Source organism: Carassius carassius, chromosome 43, assembly GCF_963082965.1.
Source record: "Carassius carassius chromosome 43, fCarCar2.1, whole genome shotgun sequence".
Classification (NCBI taxonomy): Eukaryota; Metazoa; Chordata; class Actinopteri; order Cypriniformes; family Cyprinidae; genus Carassius; species Carassius carassius.
Genome location: NC_081797.1, coordinates 24,473,695 through 24,499,489, shown reverse-complemented (window position 1 = coordinate 24,499,489; position 25,795 = coordinate 24,473,695). Strand labels below are relative to the sequence as shown.

Here is a 25,795-nt window from a genome sequence, read left to right as displayed (position 1 = left end):
CTTGGGTTGCAGACGGGATATAAATGCTATGGAGACTAAGTTATGACATCACTCTCTCTTTAGGTTAATTTAAATTTAATTTAATTTAGTTTTTTTTTTCTGTACAGTATGTACTGTAGTATATTTATATTTTCATTTTTTTTAAATAGAAGATATTTTGGTTACACTTTACAAAAATATTCCACTTGTTACCCATGTTTGGTAACACTTTATTTTAGGGTATCTTAACTAGTTGCTTATTAGCATGCATATTAGTAGAATATTAGCCATTTATTAGTAGTAATTAAGCACATATTAATGCCTTATTCTACATCACCCTATTCTACATCCCTAATCCTACCCAATAACTAAACTTAACAACCACCTTACTAAATAACAAGCAGCAAATTAGGAATTTATTGAAGGAAAAGTCATACTTAATATTGAAGTGTTCCCACATCTAAAGTGTTACCCTATGTTTAGTCACCTTTATTTATATAGCACTTTAAACAAAATACATTGCGTCAAAGCAACTGAACAACATTCATTAGGAAAACAGTGTGTCAATAATGCAAAATGATAGTTAAAGGCAGTTCATCATTGAATTCAGTGATGTCATCTCTGTTCAGTTAAATAGTGTCTGTGCATTTATTTGCAATCAAGTCAACGATATCGCTGTAGATGAAGTTACCCCAACTAAGCAAGCCAGAGGCGATAGCGGCAAGGAACCGAAACTCCATCGGTGAAAGAATGGAGAAAAAAACCTTGGGAGAAACCAGGCTCAGTTGTGGGGCCAGTTCTCCTCTGACCAGACGAAACCAGTAGTTCAATTCCAGGCTGCAGCAAAGTCAGATTGTGCAGAAGAATCATCTGTTTCCTGTGGTCTTGTCCTGGTGCTCCTCTGAGACAAGGTCTTTACAGGGGATCTGTATCTGGGGCTCTAGTTGTCCTGACTGCAGTGACCCTCTGGTCTGGATACAGACTGGATCTGGTGGCTACGGTGACCTCGGAATAAGAGAGAAAAAGACAAATATTAGCGTAGATGCCATTCTTCTAATGATGTAGCAAGTACATAGGGTGTTATGTGAAGTGTTCCCAGTTCCGGTTTATCTAATTAATGCAGCCTAAAAATCCTTTAACGGATTTGGATATTAAAAGCATATTAGTATGTTATGAGTAAGCCAGGTTAAAGAGATGGGTCTTTAATCTAGATTTAAACTGCAAGAGTGTGTCTGCCTCCCGAACAATGTTAGGTAGGTTATTCCAGAGTTTAGGCGCCAAATAGGAAAAGGATCTGCCGCCTGCAGTTGATTTTGATATTCTAGGTATTATCAAATTGCCTGAGTTTTGAGAACGTACCGGACGTAGAGGATTATAATGTAACAGGAGCTCATTCAAATACTGAGGTGCCAAACCATTCAGGGCTTTATAAGTAATAAGCAATATTTTAAAATATATACGATGTTTGATAGGGAGCCAGTGCAGTGTTGACAGGACCGGGCTAATATGGTCATACTTCCTGGTTCTAGTAAGAACTCTTGCTGCTGCATTTTGGACTAGCTGTAGTTTGTTTACTAAGCGTGCAGAACAACCACCCAATAAAGCATTACAATAATCTAACCTTGAGGTCATAAATGCATGGATTAACATTTCTGCATTTGACATTGAGAGCATAGGCCGTAATTTAGATATATTTTTGAGATGGAAAAATGCAGTTTTACAAATGCTAGAAACGTGGCTTTCTAAGGAAAGATTGCGATCAAATAGCACACCTAGGTTCCTAACTGATGACGAAGAATTGACAGAGCAACCATCAAGTCTTAGACAGTGTTCTAGGTTATTACAAGCTGAGTTTTTAGGTCCTATAATTAACACCAGAATTTAGCAGTAAGAAATTACTCGTCATCCAGTTTTTTATATCGACAATGCATTCCATTAGTTTTTCAAATTGGTGTGTTTCACCGGGCCGCGAAGAAATATAGAGCTGAGTATCATCAGCATAACAGTGAAAGCTAACACCATGTTTCCTGATGATATCTCCCAAGGGTAACATATAAAGCGTGAATAGTAGCGGCCCTAGTACTGAGCCTTGAGGTACTCCATACTGCACTTGTGATCGATATGATACATCTTCATTCACTGCTACGAACTGATGGCGGTCATATAAGTACGATTTAAACCATGCTAATGCACTTCCACTGATGCCAACAAAGTGTTCAAGTCTATGCAAAAGAATGTTGTGGTCAATTGTGTCAAACGCAGCACTAAGATCCAATAAAACTAATAGAGAGATACACCCACGATCAGATGATAAGAGCAGATCATTTGTAACTCTAAGAAGAGCAGTCTCAGTACTATGATACGGTCTAAATCCTGACTGGAAATCCTCACATATACCATTTTTCTCTAAGAAGGAATATAATTGTGAGGATGCCACCTTTTCTAGTATCTTGGTCAGAAAAGGGAGATTCGAGATTGGTCTATAATTTACTAGTTCTTTGGGGTCAAGTTGTGGTTTTTTAATGAGAGGCTTAATAACAGCCAGTTTGAAGGTTTTGGGGACATATCCTAATGACAATGAGGAATTAATAATAGTCAGAAGAGGATCTATGACTTCTGGAAGCACCTCTTTTAGGAGCTTAGATGGTATAGGGTCTAACATATATGTTGTTGGTTTAGATGATTTAAGAAGTTTATACCATTTTTCCTCTCCTATAGTAGAGAATGAGTGGAACTGTTCCTCAGGGGGTCTATAGTGCACTGTCTGATGTGATACTGTAGCTGACGACTGAATGGTTGCAATTTTATCTCTAATAGTATCGATTTTAGAAGTAAAGTAGTTCATAAAGTCATTACTGCTGTGGTGTTGGGAAATGTCAACACTTGTTGAGGCTTTATTTTTCGTTAATTTAGCCACTGTATTGAATAAATACCTGGGGTTATGTTTGTTTTCTTCTAAAAGAGAAGAAAAGTAATCGGATCTAGCAGGTTTTAATGCTTTTCTGTAGGATATGTTACTTTCCCGCCAAGCAATACGAAATACCTCTAGTTTGGTTTTCCTCCAGCTGCGCTCCATTTTTCGGGCTGCTCTCTTTAGGGTGCGAGTACGCTCATTATACCATGGTGTCAAACTGTTTTCCTAAACCTTCCTTAAGCGTAAAGGAGCAACTTTATTTAAAGTGCTAAAAAAGAGAGAGTCCATAGTTTCTGTTACATCATCAAGTTGTTCTAAGGTTTTGGATATGCTAAGGAATTTGGATACATCAGGAAGATAACTTAAAAAGCAGTCTTTTGTGGTAGTGATGGTTCTTCCATACCTGTAACAAGAAGTAGAATTTAAAATTTTGGCTATATGAAGTTTGCACAGAATTAAATAATGATCTGAGATATCATCACTTGGCTGAATAATTTCAACACTATCAACATCAATTCCATGTGACAGTATTAAATCTAGAGTATGATTTCAACAATGAGTAGGTCCTGAAACGTGTTGTCTAACACCAATAGAGTTCAGAATATCTATAAATGCTGATCCCAATGCATCTTTTTCATTATCAACATGGATATTAAAATCGCCAACTATTAAAACTTTATTTGCAGCCAGAACTAACTCGGATGTAAAATCACCAAACTCTTTAATAAAGTCTGTATGGTGCCCTGGTGGCCTGTATACAGTAGCCAGTACAAACATAACAGGGGATTTATCATTAACATTTGTTTCTCTGGATAATGTTATATGAAGCACCATTACTTCAAACGAGTTATAATTGAAGCCTGTCCTCTGAGAAATCCTGAAAACGTTGTTATAAATTGAAGCAACACCTCCACCTTTGCCTTTTAGACGCGGCTCATGTTTATAACAGTAATCTTGGGGGGTGGACTCATTTAAAATAATGTAATCATCAGGTTTTAGCCAGGTTTCTGTCAAACAGAGTACATCTATATTATGATCAGTGATCATATTATTTACAAAAAGTGTTTTCGTAGAAAGGGATCTGATATTCAATAAGCCAAGCTTTATCATTTGTTTATACATATTGCTTCTGTTTTTTATTTGTAGAACCTCCATTAATTTGTTAATCTTAACTTGGTTTGGACGTTTTTTGTATTTTCTAGTTCGGGGAACAGACACAGTCTCTATAGTGTGATATCTAGGTGAAAAAGTCTCTATGTGCTGAGAATTAACTGACCTCTGTGACGGGAGGCAGCTAGCAGACGGTTGGTTTAGCCAGTCTGTCTGCTTCCTGACCTGGGCCCCAGTTAGTCAAGTATAAACTCTAAGACTATTTGCCATATTTCTAGAGAGAAGAGTGGCGCCACCCCAGGAGGGATGAAGTTTAATATTTGATGCATTGACTAACAATGACAGTATTTAATATCTTTGTTTACGTTAGTTGATAAAAGTACAACATTGTTATTCCATGTTAGCTCAGATCCTTTAAAAGCATTCGAAGTATTGTTCATTGTTATTTTGTTAACTAACAAAGATTTTATAAGTGGGGGCTCATTATCTGCCTCTGATGAGGGTTTTTAGTGCACTGTTGTATAAAATACCTGCCTGTATTTCCAGTTCTATGGACACAAAAATTGTCAATATATAGAGTAATGCTGAGAACTGGCCTATTTCAAGCCCTGCCCTGAACTTACATATTTCTCTGGTTTGGGGTACAAAATACAGCCATACAACAATTGTTCTGGTCGTCTACTTTCAGTAGAGTGCAGTTTAACTATCACTGTATTTCACTGCAACACTTCATTTAGTAACATGTGAAGAGAGGATCTGATTTAGTCATTGTCAGAGCAGAAATAAATTATATCATAAGCTCACTTTTGATTGTTTATCTGTGATGATATTAGATAAAACAAAACTTATACATAATTGTGTTATTAAAAAGTTAAATATTTCAGCTATTTCAAATGTTTTTCTCAATCTCTATCCAGGTCTTCTTGAGGAGGAGCGTTTAGCTAGTGCTCATCAGGCCGAGGCCTTCACGAGACAGATCCAGTGTCTGCAAGGTAACAGTGACTATAAATACTCAAACCCAAGATGATTTGATGATAATCATTAGATTAGATGACAGAATAACAAAGCATATGCTGTCTGTTTGTGTGGAGTAAACTATTATTTCAAAATACTGGGAAGGAGGGAAGTGAATTTTCCAAGCTTGTCATTCAATATCATGCATATTTTACGGGGTGTAACGGTACACAAAAATTATTGCCAGCATTTTTCATGTCACAGTTCGGGGGTCTCATACAGCGTGGAGAAAAATTGCTCTTTCTTTAAATAAATTCACTTATAATTAAAATTTTCTTATTGATAAAAATCTCTTAAAAAAGAGTCCAAACTTAATAACTATAATAACACTCAAATACAAAAATTTGCATGCAAAGATTTGTATTGTTTTTCTAAATAATAATAAATAATAAATTACAGAGTCATTTTGTTTCATAAAATGTTTTCTTAAAAACATACATTACATAATTAACACATCACTAACTGGTAAAGTATAATGAGTATATACTCGGTTACACTTTATTTTGATAGTCCACTTTAGACATTCTACTAACTATAAGTAACTTTGTAACTAAATGTCAACTACATGTCGACTAATTCTCATTAATTTGCAACTACATGTCTACTAACCCTCAGAGTAGACTGTTAGGGTAGGTTTAGGGTTAGTGTTAGGGGTAGGTTCAGGGTTAGTATACAGTAAGTTGACAAAGAAAGTGTTAGAAGATATTAAGCAGACAGTCTACTATTACTCTACTAACTGCTGCAGTTACAAAGTTACTTACTGTTAGTAGAATGTCTAAAGTACGGTGTACATTTTAGGACATCCTCAGACCTCAGTCATCAAATGAAAAGGCGTCATGCCTCAGACTAAAAGGCTTCAGTCATCGGACAAAAACGGCATCGCGCCTCTGACTGAAAAGCTTCAGGTCTCAGGAAAAACGACGTCAGGTGTCAGGTCTCATACAATAAACGTTAGGTATCAGATGAAACGGACTCAGAAAAAAAGTCATCAGAAAAAACGGACTCAGAAAAAAAGTCATCAGACGAAATGGACTCAGGCAAAAAGTCATCAGACTAAACGGACTCGGACAAAAAGTCATCAGACGAAACGGACTCAGGCAAAAAGTCATCAGACGAAACGGACTCAGACAAAAAGTCATCAGACGAAACGGACTCAGGCAAAAAGTCATCAGACGAAACGGACTCAGACAAAAAGTCATCAGACGAAACGGACTCAGGCAAAAAGTCATCAGACGAAACGGACTCAGGCAAAAAGTCATCAGACGAAACGGACTCAGGCAAAAAGTCATCAGACGAAACGGACTCAGGCAAAAAGTCATCAGACGAAACGGACTCAGGCAAAAAGTCATCAGACGAGGGGGAAGTATAGCGTTGCCCCGCCCCATGTGACGTCACACGCACGCCGTTCACAGGAAGTGGTATATCATGGTTGATTGATGGCAAAAGGAGGTAAGCAGCGTTTGATATTTTATATTTTAACAGTTTTATTCAAATGTTACACTTATTAAGTTATATAGGGAAGATAACATGCTTTTCGAGAGTCTTGTGTGCACGTTTAGAAAGTTAGTTAGCCATATTGCAACTAGCGAGCTTTTATTTTGGCCAAGTAGTAAAACTACCCTTACGAAAATAACCATGGTTTTACTATCAAAAAACAAAACAAAACAAAAAACAAATGGTCGATATAGTTAAATCATGGTATCCACAGATTAACCATGGTTTTGCTACTAACCATAGTTTAACCATGGTGTTTGATGTAAAACTGTGGTTATACAAATGGTACGTTAATCATTACACTTAAAAAAACATGTTACTACACTTTTACTATAATAAAACCATGGTCACTTTACGTCTGGGTAAAGCGAATTCTTTCAAGCTATTAGATTGAAATGTTGGTCTAATTATAACATACCTGTATGAGTCTAACACTAGTTGTTGAATTTAATGATTTTGTAAAAACAATGGTTCTGTCTTATAATTAAATATATATTTGTTGTTTCAGTCAATCAAGTTATCGCTGACATTTTCTGGGTAAGCGTGACCATGCTGAGCAGGACCATTGCCTGGATCCAGTACCCATTTAGATGTCCAGGCAACAAATAAGCTCCTCCATGCCAGAGAATTACTGTTTGTTCAATCCAAACCTGCATGTCATCCTGGACTGTACAGAAATCTGCTGTGAAAGCCCTACATCACTGAAACTCCACTCTGAAGTTATAAGTGCACAACCACACTCAAAGGTCTGCTTGGGGTAACTCTGTGTGGTGCAGTGGAGATGTGGTTATGGCAGACAAGGGGTTCACTATTGAAGATATGCTCTCCAGTGTTGGTGCTAGACAGATCATTCCATCTTTCAAATGTGCCAAGCAGTTCAGCAAACAGGACTGTGAAAAAACACAGGTCACTGTACGCCTCAGACTTCTGGTGGAAAGGGTGATTAGAAGGGTCAAGGAAATACACATCTGGGATTCTGTTGTGCCACTCACCTTGTCAGGAACTATTAATCAGATCTGGCATAATTGCTGTTTTATGGTTTTTTACCAGGGACCAATGTTTCTTGAGCAGTGAATGTATATTAGATTTTTAAGAATGACTGTGATTATTACAATAGTACTGTTACAGTGTTAACATTTGATAGTAGTTTTTTATTTATTATTATTTTTTTTAACCTTTTCAGTTAGTTGCAGTGCATACCTTTAATACCTACCATCATTAAATGTGTTTTTACTTTTTTTTTTATTGTAATGTAAAATTTTATATTTTGTATAATGAAATTATTTAAATAAAATGTCCCTGAAAATAATTTGACAGACAATGAAATAGTTGACAATGAAAAGTATTTTTATATTAACTCGTGAAAAAATCATATTTGTTATATCATACAATGTATCAAATGTAAATATACACAACTAGTAAAAGAATATGCATATCATATACATTACAGAAGATTTAATACAAAACAAAGTATTCACCTCGGTATGTACATATTTCTGATTAATAGCAAGTACAATATATATTTATTGTTATAATTTGTGATGCATCTAATTTGTTACAAAAGATCTACTACTGTCTACAAAAGATCTACAAAATATGCTACATACTACTCAACTACATAAAGTATATATTTACTATGAATGTAAAAATAAATCTTAGGTTCATACTATAATATGAACAGAATCTGTCCATTCATACCACTGAAAGATACACATCCTGGTAAACGTTATAATAGTACTTTCATTGATGTTATGAAGGCATCATCTCGCCAGATCATCTGTATTATGAAATCTGATTTTGTCTCAGTCACAAAGTCACACCAGAGTAGACCAGTGACTGCAGTCTGACCTTGTACCTGCCAGTAGTACTTATGGGTCTCTTTAAGTTTGGCTAGTCCTCTTTGAATTTTCATAAATGGAGCCTGAGCAATGTTTTCAGCAGAGGTGCTTTTTACCTCCACTAGTCCAAACTGGAATGTTTCAGATGGATCATGCACTCGTCCGACTGGACTATTTTAAAATGACAGCCAAACTGAAAACCAAGCACAGGTAGTGGGGAAAAATTAACATCAGGAACACCTGCAGCTATAGGGGGACATTGGTATGAAAGTGGACTGCCAAGAGGTACAACTCTACTTTTGACATGCCCTCAAGTATGTGTGGCAGCAAAGGCTTGGGATTAATCTGAATTAGTTTTGCACCAGAAGCCAAGACATAAGCATCTGGAAGGGGACCTAAAGAAACGAACACAAATGATGAGTCTTGAAGACATTAAGATATAGCTGTGCGCACACAGACAAACACACAGAGTTGTGAATTACCTGTGTAAGCCTTTTATGGGGTAGAATTGATTCCATTCTTCCCAACTGATTCTGGTTTCAGGACACAAAGTTCACTCAGTGCCTCTGGATGAACTAACTCCCTTAATATAAAATGAATACAGTAATAGTTAAAGATTGTTTACTGATCTTGGGTGGTTTTAATTTATATAATTTGTTACTTAATCTGCACTCTTGTTTATTATTAGTCTATGATGTTTAAATGTTTACATATACTTTCTTTGAGTTAATAGTGTTCTTACCGATGCAGAAAAGAAAAATACATGCCTGTGCTCTTGGACGATGCCATCTCTGTGGCTAACTTGATTTTATTCATCTTCTTAGATGCGTTTCACTGCAAGATAAAAGCATTATATGCTGTTAACATTTTTTTTTTCATTTGTACAAGGATATTGTATAACATCAGTGAAGAAGTACATTATCGATTAAACTTAACGGTAACACTTCCTATGAAGCCCGTATTTAAAACTCATTATAATGCCATAAGAATGCTCTTATAATTTATGAATAATGTATTAGAAAAAAAACTTTGTAATATGTCATATCATCTCATGAGTAATCATAACAGTTTTAATGTGTTATAATGTAAGTATAATTTACTTATTTGTGGTTATAGCATTTAAGATTATGATTTATAATATGCAATGAATATAATGCATCCACTTAAGTTACAACAGAATGTTTCCCTTAGATATAATACAAGTCTCATATCTTGGCATTGTTGTTTTGTTACTTTACTCAAAGCAGGCAAATACCACTATAAATAACTACAACAATAATAATGAAAATAAAAATATTATTTTTCCTTAAACAGCCATCATATCAAAAATCTGATCAGATGAATGTGTAATATGTAATACTTTTGATTTTAACCAAATTTATTGTAATATCAATAAGATAGTAAGATACTGTATATATTTTAAATAAATAATGTCAAGATATAAGACTTATAAACCATTATAAATCATGTGGATTTAGCATGGTGTATATTGCGTGTTATACATAATCATACTCATAAAAGTTACATCCACAAATAAGTAAGTTTTATACGTATAATTGTTATGATTATTTATGAGATGAAACAACAAAGTTTTTCTATATATAATGCATTGTGGTTTTATTATAATAAATGTGTAGTAACGTTTTTTTAGTGTAATGATTAACGTACCATTTGTATAACCACAGTTTTACATCAAACACCATGGTTAAACTTTGGTTAGTAGCAAAATCATGTTAATCTGTGGATACCATGATTTAACTATATCGACCATTTGTTTTTTGTTTTGTTTTGTTTTTTGATAGTAAAACCATGGTTATTTTTCGTAAGGGTAACTTTACTACTTGGCCAAAATAAAAGCTCGCTAGCTGAAATATGGCTAACTAACTTTCTAAACGTGCACACAAGACTCTCGAAAAGCATGTTCTCTTCCCTATGTAACTTAATTAGTGTAACATTTGAATAAAACTGTTAAAATATGAAATATCAAACGCTGCTTACCTCCTTTTGCCATCAATCAACCATGATATACCACTTCCTGTGAACGGTGTGCGTGTGACGTCACATGGGGCGGGGCAACGCTATATTCCACCTGAGTCCGTTTCGTCTGATGACTTTTTTTCTGAGTCCGTTTCGTCTGATGACTTTTTGCCTGAATCCGTTTCGTCTGATGACTTTTTTTCTGAGTCCGTTTCGTCTGATACCTAATGTTTATTGTATGAGACCTGACACCTGACGTCGTTTTTCCTGAGACCTGAAGCTTTTCAGTCAGAGGCGCGATGCCGTTTTGTCCGATGACTGAAGCCTTTTAGTCTGAGGCATGACGCCTTTTCATTTGATGACTGAGGTCTGAGGATGTCCTAAAATGTACACCGTACTAAAGTGGACTATCAAAATAAAGTGTCACCATATAGTCTAATATTTCACAAAATGCTCTTCACTAGACTTAATTCTTAATTTCTCTGGTGAACTGACGAGCTGTATACACCTGATATTTAATATATTTTATGCCTGAGGTAAATTAAATTACAACCTGTTTTAATGATGTCTCTCCACGGTTGACAAACTGACTGAGTGTTTACATGAGGCATGAGCTGTTCATTCATGTTCATTGTGTGCTATAACTCGTATTAAAGAGGAAGGGATGATCGCACTCACTCCCACAGCTGTGTGATCTGAGACGTTATAATACAGCGAAATATATGTGAATATCTAGAGTTTTTGTTAAAGGGCGTGTCCATGGTGCCGTTGTATCTCTCTATTCTATTGGATCTTAGTGCTGCGTTTGACATAATTGACCACAACATGCTTTTGCATAGACTTGAACACTTTGTTGGCATTAATGGAAGTGCATTAGCATGGTTTAAATCATACTTATATGACCGCCATCAATTCGTAGTAGTGAATGAAGAGGTATCATATCGATCACAAGTGCAGTATGGAGTACCTCAAGGCTCTGTACTAGGGCTGTTACTCTTCACGCTCTATATGTTACCCTCATCACTCTCATCACACATCAAAGAATGTCAAAACGGCATTTATTGTCTGAATTTCTTGAAAAAAAAAAGGAACAATTTGTTTGGTACACATGTGTACCGAACTGAAAGACCCATACCGGACATTTTCAGTACACGTATGTGTACCATTACACCCCTAATTTCTTATGATCTTCTGCTCCCTGTAGCACAGCTTCGCTCTGTCCAGGAAGAGATGGACAGTCTGGAAGAGGAGAAGGAGAGCGAGCTCCTGGAGGCACAGGAAGAGCTGCGGGTGGCACAGGAGGAGGTGCTGCTGCAGCAGCAGGCGGCGGAGGACGCCGCAGCCGAAAGAGAGAACGACATCGCCAGTCTGCAGGAGGAGCTCTGTCGCCTACGGGCCGAAATCTCACGACTGGAGAACACGGGACAGGAGTACGAGCTGGAGATCGTCACGCTCCGAGCGGAAATAGAGATGAAGAGCCAGAGCCGTCTGCAGCAGAGGAAGGAGGGTGAGAACAGAAACACACTGAAAGAGCTCTGAGACTGAGTACTGCATTTACTTTGATATCTAGAGCTAACATAATCAACTGTGAACATTATTAACATTATTACAGTATAAATTATTAAACATGAGGAATTATACCTAAAAGCATGGTTAGTTTTACAACTGAACTGATCTAAGGTTACTAAAACAATTATTACTAATGAATGTGTATTAAAATGTAATTATTCACTTTAAAATAAATCCTGTTTATACAGAACACGCAATATAAAAAGGTTTTGTATTCAATATTCACTTAAAAACTTTAACAATCCCCAGTGGAAAACTAGATATCCCACTTACCCAGTTTGGTCACACTTTAGTTTGGGGACCAACTCTCATATTAACTAACTCTTAAATACGACGTTTGCCTCAGTAAACTACTATTTTGCTGCTTATTAATAATAGGTAAGATAGTGTAGGTACGGAGTCGGGATCTAAGGGATTTAAGATATGGTGATGCAGAATAAGACATTAATATGTGCTTTATAAGTACTTATAAACAGCTAATATGCTAGTACTATGCATGCTAATAAGCAACTAGTTAATAGTGAGAATTGATCCTTAAAGTGCTACCGCTATGTTTAAATAATAATATTATATTGTCAAGTCACCTTTATTTATATAGCGCTTTAAACAAAATACATTGCGTCAAAGCAACTGAACATAATTCATTAGGAAAACAGTGTGTCAATAATGCAAAATTATAGTTAAAGGCAGTTCATCATTGAATTCAGTGATGTCATCTCTGTTCAGTTAAATAGTGTCTGTGCATTTATTTGCAATCAAGTCAACGATATCGCTGTAGATGAAGTGACCCCAACTAAGCAAGCCAGAGGCGGCAGCAGCAAGGAACCGAAACTCCATCGGTGACAGAAGGGAGAAAAAAACCTTGGGAGAAACCAGGCTCAGTTGGGGGGCCAGTTCTCCTCTGACCAGACGAAACCAGTAGTTCAATTCCAGGCTGCAGCAAAGTCAGATTGTGCAGAAGAATCATCTGTTTCCTGTGGTCTTGTCCTGGTGGCCCTCTGAGACAAGGTCTTTACAGGGGATCTGTATCTGGGGCTCTAGTTGTCCTGGTCTCCGCTGTCTTTCAGGGCAATAGAGGTCCTTTCTAGGTGCTGATCCACCATCTGGTCTGGATACGTACTGGATCCGGGTGACTGCAGTGACCCTCTGATCTGGATACAGACTGGATCTGGTGGCTACGGTGACCTCGGAATAAGAGAGAAACAGACAAATATTAGCGTAGATGCCATTCTTCTAATGATGTAGGAAGTACATTATGTTTCCGGTTCCGGTTTACCTAATTAATGCAGCCTAAAAATCCTTTAACGGATCTGGATATTAAAAGCATATTAGTATGTTATGTGTAAACCAGGTTAAAGAGATGGGTCTTTAATCTAGATTAAAACTGCAAGAGTGTGTCTGCCTCCCGAACAATGTTAGGTAGGTTATTCCAGAGTTTGGGCGCCAAATAGTAAAAGGATCTGCCGCCCGCAGTTGATTTTGATATTCTAGGTATTATCAAATTGCCTGAGTTTTGAGAACGTAGCGGACGTAGAGGATTATAATGTAAAAGGAGCTCATTCAAATACTGAGGTGCTAAATGTCAATGTCACCTTTATTTATATAGCGCTTTAAACAAAATACATTGCGTCAAAGCAACTGAACAACATTCATTAGGAAAACAGTGTCAATAATGCAAAAATGAGAGTTAAAGGCAGTTCATCATTGGATTCAGTTATGTCATCTCTGTTCAGTTAAATAGTGTCTGTGCATTTATTTGCAATCAAGTCAACGATATCGCTGTAGATGAAGTGTCCCCAACTAAGCAAGCCAGAGGCGACAGCGGCAAGGAACCGAAACTCCATCGGTGACAGAATGGAGAAAAAAACCTTGGGAGAAACCAGGCTCAGTTGGGGGGCCAGTTCTCCTCTGACCAGACGAAACCAGTAGTTCAATTCCAGACTGCAGCAAAGTCAGATTGTGCAGAAGAATCATCTGTTTCCTGTGGTCTTGTCCTGGTGCTCCTCTGAGACAAGGTCTTTACAGGGGATCTGTATCTGGGGCTCTAGTTGTCCTGGTCTCCGCTGTCTTTCAGGGATGTAGAGGTCCTTTCTAGGTGCTGATCCACCATCTGGTCTGGATACGTACTGGATCCGGGTGACTGCAGTGACCCTCTGATCTGGACACAGACTGGATCTGGTGGCCACGGTGACCTCGGAACAAGAGAGAAACAGACAAATATTAGCGTAGATGCCATTCTTCTAATGATGTAGCAAGTACATAGGTTGTTATGGGAAGTGTTTCCGGTTCCGGTTTACCTAATTAATGCAGCCTAAAAATCCTTTAACGGATTTGGATAATAAAAGCATATTAGTATGTTATGTGTATGCCAGGTTGAAGAGATGGGTCTTTAATCTAGATTTAAACTGCAAGAGTGTGTCTGCCTCCCGAACAATGTTAGGTAGGTTATTCCAGAGTTTGGGCGCCAAATAGGAAAAGGATCTGCCGCCTGCAGTTGATTTTGATATTCTAGGTATTATCAAATTGCCTGAGTTTTGAGAAGGAGCTCATTCAAATACTGAGGTGCTAAACCATTCAGGGCTTTATAAGTAATAAGCAATATTTTAAAATCTATGCGATGCTTGATAGGGAGCCAGTGCAGTGTTGACAGGACCGGGCTAATATGGTCATACTTCCTGGTTCTAGTAAGAACTCTTGCTGCTGCATTTTGGACTAGCTGTAGTTTGTTTACTAAGCGTGCAGAACAACCACCCAATAAAGCATTACAATAATCTAACCTTGAGGTCATAAATGCATGGATTAACATTTCTGCATTTGACATTGAGAGCATAGGCCGTAATTTAGATATATTTTCGAGATGGAAAAATGCAGTTTTACAAATGCTAGAAACGTGGCTTTCTAAGGAAAGATTGCGATCAAGTAGCACACCTAGGTTCCTAACTGATGATGAAGAATTGACAGAGCAACCATCAAGTCTTAGACAGTGTTCCAGGTTATTACAAACAGAGTTTTTAGGTCCTATAATTAACACTTCTGTTTTTTCAGAATTTAGCAGTAAGAAATTACTCGTCATCCAGTTTTTTATATCGACTATGCAATCCATTAGTTTTTCAAATTGGTGTGTTTCACCGGGCTGCGAAGAAATATAGAGCTGAGTATCATCAGCATAACAGTGAAAGCTAACACCTTGTTTCCTGATGATATCTCCCAAGGGTAACATATAAAGCGTGAAGAGTAGCGGCCCTAGTACTGAGCCTTGAGGTACTCAATACTGCACTTGTGATCGATAGGATACATCTTCATTCACTGCTACGAACTGATGGCGGTCATATAAGTACGATTTAAACCATGCTAATGCACTTCCACTGATGCCAACAAAGTATTCAAGTCTATGCAAAAGAATGTTGTGGTCAATTGTGTCAAACGCAGCACTAAGATCCAATAAAACTAATAGAGAGATACACCCACGATCAGATGATAAGAGCAGATCATTTGTAACTCTAAGAAGAGCAGTCTCAGTACTATGATACGGTCTAAATCCTGACTGGAAATCCTCACATATACCATTTTTCTCTAAGAAGGAATATAATTGTGTGGATACCACCTTTTCTAGTATCTTGGACAGAAAAGGGAGATTCGAGATTGGTCTATAATTAACTAGTTCTTTGGGGTCAAGTTGTGGTTTTTTGATGAGAGGCTTAATAACAGCCAGTTTGAAGGTTTTGGGGACATGTCCTAATGACAATGAGGAATTAATAATAGTCAGAAGAGGATCTATGACTTCTTGAAGCACCTCTTTTAGGAGCTTAGATGGTATAGGGTCTAACATACATGTTGTTGGTTTAGATGATTTAACAAGTTTATACAATTCTTCCTCTCCTATAGTACAGAATGAATGGAACTGTTCCTCAGGGGGTCTATAGTGCACTGTCTGATGTGATACTGTAGCTGACGGCTGAATGGTTGCAATTTTATCTCTAATAGTAACGATTTTAGAAGTAAAGTAGTTCATAAAGTCATTACTGCTGTAGTGTTGGGAAAAGTCAACACTTGTTGAGGCTTTATTTTTCGTTAATTTAGCCACTGTATTGAATAAATACCTGGGGTTATGTTTGTTTTTGTCTAAAAGAGAAGAAAATTAATCGGATTTAGCATATTGTATTACTTAAAGCAATAATGTTCTGCTCTTGTCCAGTTTATGAAACCTGACAGGGCAATAATACATTTCAATTAATGTGGAATTCACACTCTCCATATATCATATATATATTTTTAAAAACCTGGTCTCAAAAGCTACAATAGAGGATTTATGGATACAATGTTATTTTCTAATATGAAATTCTGATCATAATATGAGTATAAATTCAACTATCTGTAAATTGTTTGTCAGATATGTGAATGTTTTTATTTAGACTATGTCTGAAACATCCACTGATGTACATGTTGACATCATTTTAAAATCAGTGCATGATGGATTCGCTCAATTTGTAAAGCTGGTTAGCGTCCTGTAGTTATGACCATAAATCATACTAGTTTTAATAAAGGGTGGAGCCCTGAAACATTTCGGAAAAGTTTGCAGCACACATTGTCCAGTGGGAAGAGCTCCTGGAGAATAGCTGATGGTGTGGGTAATCGTCAATGTTATGTGAAGATGCGTTAAACTTTTGAGAGCGAGGGTGACTGCATACATCCCACTGGTTATAATGATCATTCCTGTCAATGAAAGGCCAAGAAAGGGGCGAGGAATGGTACAATATAAATCTTGAGAGATGGCTGTGCACAGGGAACGTTTTTTTTAAACTAAACCAACATATTTATTTCAGGATATGTACAATTTATTGTAAGTTGCTTTAATCAGAAGTGTCTTGTACAGACATACACTTTAATATGGTTAATATTCATGTAAATGTCAGAGCTTTCTAATTTCTTGCATTACTTGATTAGGTGAAGTGGGTCTGTTGATGGATGAATGTAACAATCTGAAGGAACAATGTCATGCGTTGCAAGATGAAAACACAAGACTGAATCACAGACTGCAGATGCTGCAGAAGAGGAGGTGAGCATTTTCTGACATCTGAAATCATAAAATTGCACATAAAATGAAAGTTTTTTCATATTTCTAAAACAACAACAAAAACATAAATTGTTGAATATTTGTTCAATTATCAAAAAATGTTATAATCAGATTTCAAAATCTCATAATTCCAAAATTAGCTACAGAACTACATTAGCTACAAAACAGCTGAGAATCAAACACTAACGCAAGCATTTCAAGTCATTCAGAAAACAACCTCAAACAGAAACATGTGCCTTGATACTAGGAGATGCATGATGGAAACAATATGTGTTCTTAAACTGGGTCAAAATATCAAACATGTTTGGATATCCCCTGGACTGGATTGAACTAGTCTTTAAAAAATTTGCCTAAAAAAATCTATCTGTGCCCTTCATACACTGTGATTTTCTTTATGAAATCTGTCTATTCTTATTGGAGTTGCAGACTGGCCCCGACATGTTGATTCGCCCGGACTGCAAAATGGGCAAAAATCTCTGCATTATACACTGTATAATATAATTATATTAGTTAACATTTGAAGCTGATCATCAAAAGTTCATCAAAGTTGTCCTAAGAGAAAAACAGGTTTTGTTTTGGTTTTAGGACAACTTTGGTTTTGATCGACTTCAAATGTTGACTACTATAGTTAGTCTTACTTAAAACAAACAAACAAACACAATATGGAATAGTATGTAGTTGATCATTTACTTTAGGTTTACTCTGGACTTAGTATAGCTACGAAGCGTTGAACGACTTCAGAATTGTTTTTTTTTTTGAAGTCGAATGTGATGAAAGTCGAGGTGACGTTGACTAGTCACTGATGGCGTCATTATTGAACAATTAAACATGAACCTGGAGCTGAACAGCCATTAATTTACCTGTACAATAAGCTGTTTAAAACATGCATTCTCTGTTCAATTTCAAGCATCCAGTAATATAATCACACACGTCTTGTGGAGCGCTTTCAGAGTATGCATTTATTTGTCATTTTAACTGTTTGGAAATGGAGCATAAATGTGAAAGTCCTTCAAATATTTCTTATCCTGTTGCGCCCTCTATAGGACCAGCAACTATTCAACGTAAAGCTTAAAGCATTGTGGCAGAGCATTGAAGTCAACTAGTAGATTAGTGGTGCAACCCCTAATAGTTACTCAGAATTACTGACTCCAAGAGTGCACTGCAACATGAATAAATTACACAATTGCTTTGTTGTACTAATTATTATTTTTTTTGTCTGTGTTACTCAAACATGATCAACTGCAAAATAATATATACATATAACAGATAAACTATATATATATATATATATATATATATATATATATATATATATATATATATATATATATATATATATATATATATATATATATATGTATATATATAATACAGGTACATCTCAATAAATTAGAATGCCATGGAAAAGTTCATTTGTTTCAGTAATTCAACTCAGATTGTGAAAATCTTGTATTAAATAAATTCATTGCACACAGACTGAAGTAGTTCAAGTCTTGGGATCTTTTAATTGTGATGATTTTGGCTATGTCTATTTAAGTAACACAATAGTGTATAGTCAACATCGAAGCTGAAAGACATGTTTTAAAAGCCACAACACATTCTATATCCTGAGTTTTTGCATCTTATTTTGGGTGTGACGTTACAGTTCAGGCAGTACCTCCATCACTGTCCAAGAAGAGCAGGATGAGACTGAAGAGGGAAAACACACACAGTGTGGCACAGAGACAGAAACAGCAAGCTCATCTATGAGCTCCAACTGCAGGCTGGTGGACGCTGGGATCCAGAAGAACATATCGTTTGATGGTAAACCTGTGACCCCCACCAGCTGGACAGGAGGTTTCTCAGAGATCCTCTCACTGAGAGATCAACTCAAGCAGACAGAAGAGAAGGCCACACACGTGCAGAGAGAGGTACACCACCCTGACATCCATTATTCACACATGAGTTTTCATAAGAAAATGCATTCTAAACTTTGCTTGATAATATCTGTTAGTGCGATGGACTAAGGAATGAAGTAGAAAATCTGCGGGAAATGTATGAGAGCAGTCAGAAGGAGCGAGCCGAGCTGGAGCTGGAGTTACTGCGCTGCAGGGAAGAGATGGAGAGAGCTGCTGATGTCAGAGAGGTACAGTACACTGATCAGATAAAAACAGGAATGTTGCTTTTTCTTTCTTTTCCTTTTCTTTGTCTTTCTTTTCTTTTTTTTTTTTAAGAAGACCCTTGCACTTTTTACACTTTATTTTAAGGTGTTCTACATGTACTTGCTATTATAATAACAATAAATTATGCATAGCCAAGCCTAACCCTAACCATACAGTACATGGTTAATTAATATTCCTCAGTACTTAAATGTATAATTACACTTTAACAAAGGCATCTTAAAATAAAGATTAACCAAAAAATGTACTGACACCAAACTTTTGAATTATAGTGAATTTTGTTATATAAAATATTTCTATTTTGCATAAATGCTATTCTTTTTATAGGGTCAAAGAATCCTTAAAAACTGATACTTATAATAGATCAGCTTATTAAAATGATTTCTGAATATCATGTGACACTGAAGTGATGATGCTTAAAATTCAGCTTGACATCACAGGAATAAATATTGTTTAAACGTATATTAAAATAGAAAATAATTATATTAAGGTGCAACAATATTACACAATATTGATGTTTTTTGCATATTTAATCAAATAAAGGCAACGTTGATTAGCATAAGAAACGTATTTAAAAAAAAACATTTAAAAATCTAACTGTTTCCAAACTTTTGAACAGCAGTGTGCTTTTAGGGGGTCACATGATGCGATTTCAAGTTTTCCGGTCTCTTTGAAGTGTTACAAGCTCTTGGTGCATACAGAAGATCTAAAGTGTGTGACGCTGTTTCGTGGAGAAAGCAAGACTACTTTGTTTGGCCTTCCAAAAGAGGTCACAACTAGAAATCATGTTTATATCATATTTATAATGGGTTTTATGTTTATGTCTCGTCGCTCAGGCCGGACAGGGCTTCACAATATGTTAAAGGGCGTAACATTTCCGTCACACGCTTCAGGGATTCGGCCAATCACAACGCGAGACATAGCTGGCCAATCAGAGCACACCTCGCTTTTCAGAGCGATGAGCTTTGTTTAAAAATTACGTTTCAGAAAGTGGAGCATAGATGATAAACAATAATGTACAGTATGTAAAAAATAATGTGTTTTTTTAACCTTAAATCAAATAAACACATTTCATTACACCAAATACACCGAATAATGTTCTTTTTATTAACACCACCCCTTTAATTATACATATAAATCATAATTTCGTTTTATATTTTGTATACATGTTTCAAATGCCCAGATATATAGTTATGTATTATGTAATTATGCAATTACGATCGGGTCTTTTACTGCCAGACAAATTTCCTATTAATTTCCATAATGAATAACAATATTCTTTTAAACAGAACACATCCCTTATGCAGTAAATTCAGTTCAATGCTTTTGTACTAAAAGAGATAGAGATAGAGAGAGAGTTTGAAATCATTAGCAATGTATCAGCAAGTGATGATTTTGATGAAACGTTAGCGGCGGGATGTGACAGGTGCAAAGCACACAGACCATCAGGACATGTTCCTTTAGACTTGATTGTGTGCCCACTACTAATCACTCATCAATAGGTTTCTATGCTGTTCTGGATTTCATTTTACATTTCACAAACATTTCTTTCCAAAATCATGCAGTTATCACCTTCTCTTTCTTTGTCACTTTCTAGGAATGATGCTAATAAAAACATTGATTTGCTGCCGGTGGTCTGAACTACAGTATATTGTGCAGAGCGAAAGGTACCGCTGAACTTTGAAACACTGTAATAAATGTTTTGCTTTTTATGATGTTCTTTGTTATCTGATGTAAAAACAAATCAGAAATTTTATGCTTTTTAATCACACGACTAAACTTTACAATGTCATGTGGTTATTTATTTATTTTGTGGACAATACATTGCTATGACTGCTGGAAATACTTTGTTATAACTAGTCAGACTGATTGCCTTTTTCTTAGCTGTGTTCTCACCTGACGAAGCCACACGCTACGATCAACACTCATCACAGCCTCTACAGTAACATCTGGAGTTTAATGCTGTTTGTGTTTCTCTTTTCTGCAATAATAACTACCTTCTGAGACAAAAAGGTCCCGCTTATATTTTTCCTATAATATTTCACATATACTTCATATTAGTTTAGAAAATGTTTTTGACTAATTCACTATTTAGCTACTGATTGTTTTGTGTTGGCTTATTGTAAATATTGTTAATTATTATGAGATTAAATTATAAGATTAGGTATAAAAAATGTATTAATTTCAACAGGCCAATAAAATACAGTAAAAATACAGTGAAGGAGGTTTAAATTAAAAAGATAATTTGCATTAAGAATCAAATTAAATATTTAAAATATTTATTTTATAACTTATAAATTGCTTTGTGAATTTACGCAATGATATCGGTTTGCAATAACTGCTTCAATCTAGTCTTTTTGTATATTTTTATGCATGTTTCGGCATGAGGGAACACTATATTGTCATACAGAGGATTGTATATATTTATACACTGATGAGAATAATCAATGTGTCCATACAGTTCTGGAAAGAAATCTTATGTGCCCATGAACATAATTTGTCAACAACATAATTTTGTTAACATTTAGTGCATAAACTCTTAAGGTCATTGAAGTAAATGTAAAATGTAAACTAAATAATTATTAACTAGTTCAACGACATAGAAATAATGATTAGAAATAATTTTGTATCTCTTAAACTTCTCTAAAGTCATCTGAAATTTCTCTTCATGCGTTGGAACAGAATGAAACATTTTTTAACTGCTTTAAACTCTTTACTAAACAGCTTTTTATCCAGAAAGTAATAATTTTACTTTTCCCAATTGTTTGGTTATGAAATGTTAAAATTTAGATTATAACATGTAGAATTTAGATTTGGTTATAAAATAGTAGAATTCATATAAAATGTGTGTAAAAACTAAATATCTAAGTCAGACTTCTGTTTATTATGTATAATGACTGAGCTGATAAACTGATTACATGTGATCTCTTATAGTTCATTTATTTTTTAAATGTATTTAATTGATTTAGTTCATTAACTTCTGAGTCAGCAAAGATTAGATGAGCTGATCAAAGCCTAGGAATAAATGGAGTTGTTATTATTATGATTAATTATTATTATTTTTATTCTGTTGTAACAGTAGTAGCAAATTTCTAGAATATTTGTATATTTTGAAGAGTAATATGGATGCACCATGAGGTTTAATGGTGTTTAATGTACTGAATTAGCAATGAACTGAAACCCACTGTAGCCCTACATCTGATAAAGACTAATTGAGTTCCAACCTTTGTGAGTGTTTCTTTAATGGGAACTTTCTGCCCTGCAGATACTTTTCTCCTGAACTGTCTTTAAATAGCCGTCTGGAAGATCTGGAAGTTAGCTGTCAAACCCTAAAATAAAAAATTACATTGGTCGAAGAAAACCTTCATAATGAGCCTGCAATGTCTCATGAACTCTAAATTCTGTGATCATTGCTTCACATTCAAGAATATACCAACTGGGTAACACTATTTGAACACTAGAGAACAGTACGTAAAATATTTTACAGTCAGGATTTTCCAGCAGCTAATAAAGATCTCTAACCTAGTAACATTTCATAGACCTTCTAAAGCAAACTTCTACTTCCTAAAAACACCTCAGTTGAGTATTACATGTGCCATGCTGAAGAATATCAAATGTACCTTGTCTTAGATTTATTGGGTTATTCAGCAGTATAACCGCAGAATTGTTAGACAGTGAGGGATCGCGTTAAAAATTGTGTTCAAGGTTCAAGAGAAATATGAGTAAGACTTCCTGGAAGAAACTGCACACTTCACTATACTGATCTATCTCAGAATTCAGTGTCATCAATTGTCATACTGAAATAAAGCCAAACATTCATGACTCAGGCTCTCCTTTTACACTTCTGCTAGTATCATGTGGAACATTAGGTCAGGAAGAAGAGCACTAACTGTGGAGATCAACCTCATCAAATTGGAAAACCATCCTAAATCTTGCTCAGACCAGCAACAAATTGTTAAAGTTATCTTTATTTAATTTTCTTTTTCTTTCAGCAAGGAAGAGCTACTTATACGATCTTTAATAACAGTGTGACTACTACTAGTCAATGTGCTACTACTACAAAGAGTGGCACTTTTCAGAATGTTACTGAAGACATTCAGTGATGATTGACAAGAGAGGCTGGAAGTCAGTGAACTCTCCAAAAGATTACAGAAATCAGTTAACCCTAAAAAGGTTCATGCCTTTTTTTTAATGACTTTTATTTTTGATTTTAATGTTGCCACTTTAGGGGTATAATTTAACTGAAAAAATTATGCTTGTTTGGCAATTCATGTTTAAAAGTTTTAGCCAAAAAAAAAAAAAAAACGATAATAATAACAAATAAATAAATAAATAAATAATTTTCTCATAAATTAAACTAAACATTATTTGTAAAATTCTGTTGAACAATAATACTTATTTATGAAAATAGCCTGTATCATATTTAATATGTACATTTCAAGGGCCTATAAATTATTAGTATGACCAAAACTTTGCTGAAAAACCTGTTGTACACAACCTACTTCATGCCTTGTCCTCTGATTGATACTTGCATTTAAGCAATTAGCAGATGCTTTTATCCAAAGCAACCCACAGTGCATTCTTGCTATACATTTTTTTCTACCAGTATGTGTGTTCCTTGGGATTTGAACCCACAACCTTTTGTGCTGCTCACAGTCACAGGAACACATACTTTTACATTAAAAAAAAATAATTATATATTATAAAATTATAAATGCAACACTTTTGTTTTTGCCCCCCCTTTTCTTGGGCTGAACTCAAAGATTTAAGACTTTTTCTATGTACACAAAAGGCCCATTTCTCTCAAATATTGTTCACAAATCTCTCTAAATCTGTGTTAGTAAGCACTTCTCCTTTGATAATCCACCCACCTCACAGGTGTGGCATATCAAGATGCTGATTAGACAGCATGATTAATGCACACTATTTGGCTGGCCACAATAAAAGGCCACTCTAACATTGTAGTGTAGTTTTGTCACCAGCACAATGCCACAGATGTCGCAAGTTTTGAGGGAGCATGCAATTGGCATGCTAACTGCAGGAATGTCCAAAAGAGCTGTTGCTCGTGAATTGAATATTCATTTCTCTGCCATAAGCCGTCTCCAAAGGTGTTTCAGAGAATTTGGCAGTACATCCACCGGCCTCACAACCTCAGACCACGTGTAACCACAACAGCCCAGGACCTCCACATCCAGCATCTTCACCTCCAAGATCGTCTGAGACCAGCCACCCAGACAGCTGCTGCAACAATTGGTTTGCATAACCAAAGCATTTCTGCACGAACTGTCAGAAACCGTCTGAGGGAAGCTTATCTACATGCTTGTCGTCCTCATTGGGGTCTCATTGGGGTCTGACTGCAGTTCATCACCGTAACAGACTTGAGTGGGCAAATGCTCACATTCGATGGCATCTGGCACTTTGGAGAGGTGTTCTCTTCACGGATGAATCCTGTACAGACAACGTGTATGGTGGGTGAGCGGTTTGCTGATGTCAGTGTTGTGGATCGAGTGGCCCATGGTGGCGGTGGGGTTATGGTATGGGCAGGCGTATGTTATGGACAACAAACGTTTTATTGATGGCACTTTGAATGCACAGAGATACTGTACTGTGACGAGATCCTAAGGCCCATTGTTGTGCCATCCATGACCATCACCTCATGTTGCAGCATGATAATGCATGGCCCCATGTTGCAAGCATCTGTACACAATCCCTGGAAGCTGAAAACATCCCAGTTCTTGCATGGCCAGCATACTCACCGGACATGTCAACCATTGAACATGTTTGGGATGCTCTGGATCGACGTATACGACAGTGTGTTCCAGTTCCTGCCAATATCCAGCAACTTCACCAACATCCCACAGGCCACAATCAACAACCTGATCAACTCAATGTGAAGGAGATGTGTTGCACTGTGTGAGGCAAATAGTGGTCACACTAGATTTTTGGACCCGCCCTTGACCTCCCAATACAGTAAAACTGCACATTTTAGAGTGGCCAGCCAAAGGCACACCTGTGCAATAATCATGCTGTCTAATCAAGATCTTGATATGCCACACCTGTGAGGTGGATGGATTATCAAAGGAGAAGTGCTCACTAACAAAGATTTAGACAGATTTGTGAACATATTTGAGAGAAATAGGCCTTTTGTGTACATAGAAAAAGTCTTCAATCTTTGAGTTCAGGCCAAGAAAAATGGGGGAAAAAAACAAAAGTGTTGCTTTTATAATTTTGTTCAGTGTAAGATAAACATTTACTGAACGGAAGCAACTTGAGTTTACTTGATTATTCATACACCATTTTTTTGTTCAAACTTCTTTTTTACATTTTTTATTTTCGTCCCACAAGCTTTTGGGGAACAATTATTTGTCAATCTCTCAGTTGTCATTACTATGAATTGCATATATGAGCTATAAAAGGCTAATGTATAAATATTTTACTCAACAAAAACACGTGTTTTTCGTTGAGTATCACATTTCATACAAAGACATTTTATTTATAGACAGATTATGAAAAATTAAAAAAATGAATTCATACAATTTTTTTACATAAACGTAAAAGGCTAAAGCTTAGCAACAACTTTTTAAACTGGTAAGTCCCCTCCAAATATTACAAATATGTGAAATAAATCAACTTTTATTGGTCAGTAGATTTCTCACTATTGAGAGTG

General features: G+C 36.0%; 1 protein-coding gene across 1 annotated transcript in view; it reads left to right on the top strand.

Moving 5' to 3' along the window:
* Nucleotides 1–21,280, top strand: part of LOC132124647 (coiled-coil domain-containing protein 136-like) — a 53,119-nt gene extending 31,839 nt beyond the window's left edge. The window contains exons 4-10 of the mRNA XM_059535764.1: nt 4,921–4,995; nt 11,531–11,833; nt 16,840–16,951; nt 18,615–18,879; nt 18,963–19,094; nt 20,726–20,795; nt 21,013–21,280. Coding sequence (XP_059391747.1) covers nt 4,921–4,995; nt 11,531–11,833; nt 16,840–16,951; nt 18,615–18,879; nt 18,963–19,094; nt 20,726–20,731 — 893 coding nt within the window. The 3' untranslated portion in view covers nt 20,732–20,795; nt 21,013–21,280. The remainder of the gene's footprint in view (nt 1–4,920; nt 4,996–11,530; nt 11,834–16,839; nt 16,952–18,614; nt 18,880–18,962; nt 19,095–20,725; nt 20,796–21,012) is intronic.
* The last annotated feature ends 4,515 nt before the right edge of the window (nt 21,281–25,795 follow it).